General features: G+C 50.4%; 1 protein-coding gene across 1 annotated transcript in view; it reads left to right on the forward strand.

Annotated features, from left to right (window-relative positions):
• Positions 1–1,075: 1,075 nt before the first annotated feature.
• grin2bb (glutamate receptor, ionotropic, N-methyl D-aspartate 2B-b) overlaps positions 1,076–3,925 on the forward strand; it is a gene marked incomplete at its 3' end in the record, with an annotated part of 96,781 nt that continues 93,931 nt past the window's right edge. The window contains exon 1 of the mRNA XM_083635276.1: positions 1,076–1,762. Coding sequence (XP_083491402.1) covers positions 1,091–1,762 — 672 coding nt within the window. The 5' untranslated portion in view covers positions 1,076–1,090. The remainder of the gene's footprint in view (positions 1,763–3,925) is intronic.

Genomic DNA, 3,925 nt, shown 5'->3' on the forward strand with positions numbered 1-3,925 from the left:
ACACACACACACATGCAGCAGAAGCCACAATTTTCACATCAGGCTATGACTAATTGTGTTTCTCCCTGCCTGTCGCCTCCCTCCACTCACATCTTTCACCCGCCCTCCCTCTCTCTCCCCCCCTCCCTCTCTCTCCCCCCTCCTCTCTCCCCCTCCCTCTCTCCCCCCTCCCTCTCTCTCTCCCCCCTCCTCTCTCCCCCTCCCTCTCTCCCCCCTCCCTCTCTCTCCCCCCTCCTTCTCTCTCCCCCTCCCTCTCTCCCCCTCCCTCTCTCCCCCCCTCCCTCTCTCTCCCCCCTCCTCTCTCCCCCTCCCTCTCTCTCCCCCTCTCTCCCTCCCTCCATCGTTTCTCCCTCTACTCCAGTGCTCTCTGCATGACTGTTAATGAGGGGAGCAGTAAATAATAGCAATAATAGAAAATAATAGGTCTGCAGTTGACTTGAAAGGGCGGCGAGGGGAAGGTAGAGGGGTGGAGAGAGCAACTGAGACAAGTGGAGGGGAGGGGGGTTAATAGCAATGAAAGGTAGTGGAGAGACAGAGACAGAGAGACAGAGACAGAGACAGAGAGACAGAGACAGAGACAGAGAGACAGAGACAGAGAGCATCAGTCAAGCCCAGTCTGACTGTCTAATGGTCACTTAGCCTGGCAGCCAGTCCATGAAGCTATGAGCCTGTCAATCTGTCAAATTGCATCCAGCACTGTCTTCCACGCATGCACACACACACACGCACACACACGCGCGCCACACACGCATGCACGCACGCGCTTCACCAGCTCTTTCCCTCACTGTCTTTGATGCGTGCCACAGGGTCCCTCCGAGGAAGACACAGCACAATATAATGGATGTTGTCATCTGATGCTTTAGGAGAACTCTGGGAGTGTGTTTTGATACCAGAGCTACTGTACGTGGGGTCACGTAGTTCAGTCTGCACCTTTGCACTGAGCCGTTTGTAGACTGACTGCTTCATTATAGCACATTGATGTTATTAATTTCCAGTCAAATGTGAAATGTGAGTCATCATTTTCTCGGTATGTTACTCTCATCCCTCTGTCTTGTCTCCCCTGCAGGGACTGCATTTACACTCCTCCACAATGCTTGTCAGCCTCCGCCTCTCTCCCTCCCGTCTTCAGGACAGGCGCTTCGTCTCCCCCTCCTCCTTCCTTCCTCCTCCTCCTCCCGAACCCTCGGCCCATCATCCGCATCCCCACCCGCGGCTGGCCCTGCCCTCCCTCTCCCTGTCCTTCTCTCTGCTCCTCCTCTCCGTGCTCCTGGTGCCCGTCTGCGAGACTCGCAGGGGCGGGGGTCCAGGCGGAGGTCCAGGCACGGGGCCCGGGGGTGCCCAGGGCGGACAAGGTGGCCATCGGGGCGGCGGCCAGAGGACTGTTCTCGTCCCGCCTCACTACCCGCCGGGCTCGGCCCCTGTGCCCCCCATCAACCCCAAACTGATCAGCTCGCTCAGCATCGCCGTCATCCTGGTGGGCAACTCTAGTGAAGTCACCCTGGGGGCGGGACTTGAGAAAGAGGACTTCCTCCACATCCCGTACCCTCCCAAAGTCGACGTGGTCACCATGAACGAGACTGACCCCAAGAGCATCATCAACCGGATCTGCGGCCAGATGACGAGGAACCCGCTGCAGGGCGTCGTGTTCGGTGACGACACGGACCAGGAGGCCATCGCCCAGATCCTGGACTTCATCTCTGCCCAGACACACATCCCCATCCTGGGCATCAGGGGAGGCTCGTCCATGGTCATGGCTGCCAAGGTAGGCACTTGTGTGTGTGTGTGTGTGTGTGTGTGTGTGTGTGTGTGTGTGTGTGTGTGTGTGTGTGTGTGTGTGTGCGTCTGTGTGTATGTGTGTCTGTGTTGTGGGCGGGGGGATGGCGGTGCTGTGATCTATGCATTTCGACCCCGCTGGGTCTTCCTCGGCACCAAACACTGAAGTGACGTTAATAAATGCACTGCTGCGTTTACGTTCATGTTCATGTTGCTGCTTCTCAGTCCATTACCAACCTGATATATGCATTTGGTGTTATTTGTATACAATAGCCCATTTGAAAATACTGTGAATTATGTGCCATGATTATAGAGTAGAACACACTGTGTAGATCCAGCTGTATGGATTAAATGCAACAGCCTGTCAAGGCTATAGAAAATACACCCAAGTTTAAATAAGCCAAAATGTACGTAAACTTGTGATTTCGTAATAAAATGTCACTGACGAAAAGTCCAATTCAGCAGAGAGCCAAATAAGTTCTTCCTAATATATTCTATTTTGTGGGATTTGGGTGCCGAGTCACAAGTCTCAGTCTGAACCAAGACCTTCAAATTCTAGTGAATGTCACTGACACAAAAAAGGTGGGTGGGATAGGAGAGCTGAATCAGTTCTTTCTGAAATATTCTACCTTTGTGTTTATTTTAGGCGGCCTAGTCTATATTAGTCTTTGGGTTCCACTATAGGAGCACGAGGAGGGCAGAGAAAACCCCCTGTTTTAGCCCTCCTGTTTCAAGAGGCACCGACCTCTCGTCGCACAACATGCTGCTTCTCATTCCTCCGATGATTGATTGAGCCGTTAATTGACTTCCCCTGCGAGTCATATCGGAGCCCCTGACAGCGAGTCGTCTCAACCCTAAAAAGGACTCGCCGCGTGAAACAATAGAATACTAATCGAGTCAAAAATCGTGACTACGTGGGATCGGTTTACCGGACTGCTGAGAATGGTTTGGCCCTTCGGCGTCGGGTGCTGCTTTTCTGGCGGCTAATCGTGTGGAGAAACTATGCAGCAGAGACAGAGGGGCTCAGTTGTGGGAGCGGATTGACTGCTGTTCGCAGCTAACGTTAGCTCCAGCCAGAGCAATCTATACGGCTCTGGCTCCAGCATCGGTTTCCGTTTTATCACGGGGCTTCTTCTGCTGTTTTTCCTCACCTTTCTCTAATCTGGAGAGCACTGTCGCCACCTAATGGGTCCGTAAAATAGGTTAGAACACGGCTCTCTTGAATACTCGATTCTGATTGGTCAATCAACAATATTCACCGGTCATTATTTCTCGACAACCGACCGCTGCTCTGCCACACCTGGATTAATCAGTTGATAAGAGCTTTTTGTCAGCAAGACACTACTAATTAGGCCAACCAGTTGCAGCTGTGTCTTTCTTGACATGCAAAGTTAGGTTTTAAATTGACAAAATTGGCGTTGGCACCCCGTGGCCCAATTCAAACGGGATCAAAAAAGTAACCTTATTCTCCGTCCACCGCCATTCATATTTTTCGCAGCGTTGGTACAGGGAGAAAGCAGGAAGTGACGTTTCACTTTGGCTCTCTATAGGCTTAGCAGTGATTTGGTCGAGTACAGAGGAATGTGGGAGTCCATAGGTTGGGGGGTTTTATTAGCTGTTTGATCCAGCCTAGCTCTTGGAGAAGATGGGAGGCTGTAGATTGAGTCTCTGCAGATGTTGATGTCTCTTTAAGATATTCCCCCCTTTTGATAATAGCTTAATCAACTCATCGGCATTGATAAAAGTGAGCGGGGTCAAAAGCTTTTCTGTCAGCTTTTATCACGTCAAGTAGGCTACTTGAAGCTGGCAATAAGAGGGAAGAATTGAAGAGAGATATTTCACAATTGAAATGCCCTCCAGGTACTTCAACTATTTAATATCCAAACTAAAACGGAGTCGAATGAAATTACAACATGTCAAAAAGGATCAAAAAGTTATCCATTCAGAAAAAGGAATCTAATGAAAGTCCAAAATGGACTCCTATAGGAATCAAACAACAGAAACTTGTAAGGTTTCTCCGAAAATAATTTGCAGGATTGTTTTGTACTCCAAAACCCTGTACGATGTTTGTCTGTATTTAGGTCACTCACAGTTTTATTACGTCCCTCCATCATGGTACATGGAATTAACATTATATCGTGGGTGTGGGTGT

The sequence above is a fragment of the Poromitra crassiceps genome, assembly GCF_964638095.1.
Source record: "Poromitra crassiceps genome assembly, chromosome: 4".
Classification (NCBI taxonomy): domain Eukaryota; kingdom Metazoa; phylum Chordata; class Actinopteri; order Beryciformes; family Melamphaidae; genus Poromitra; species Poromitra crassiceps.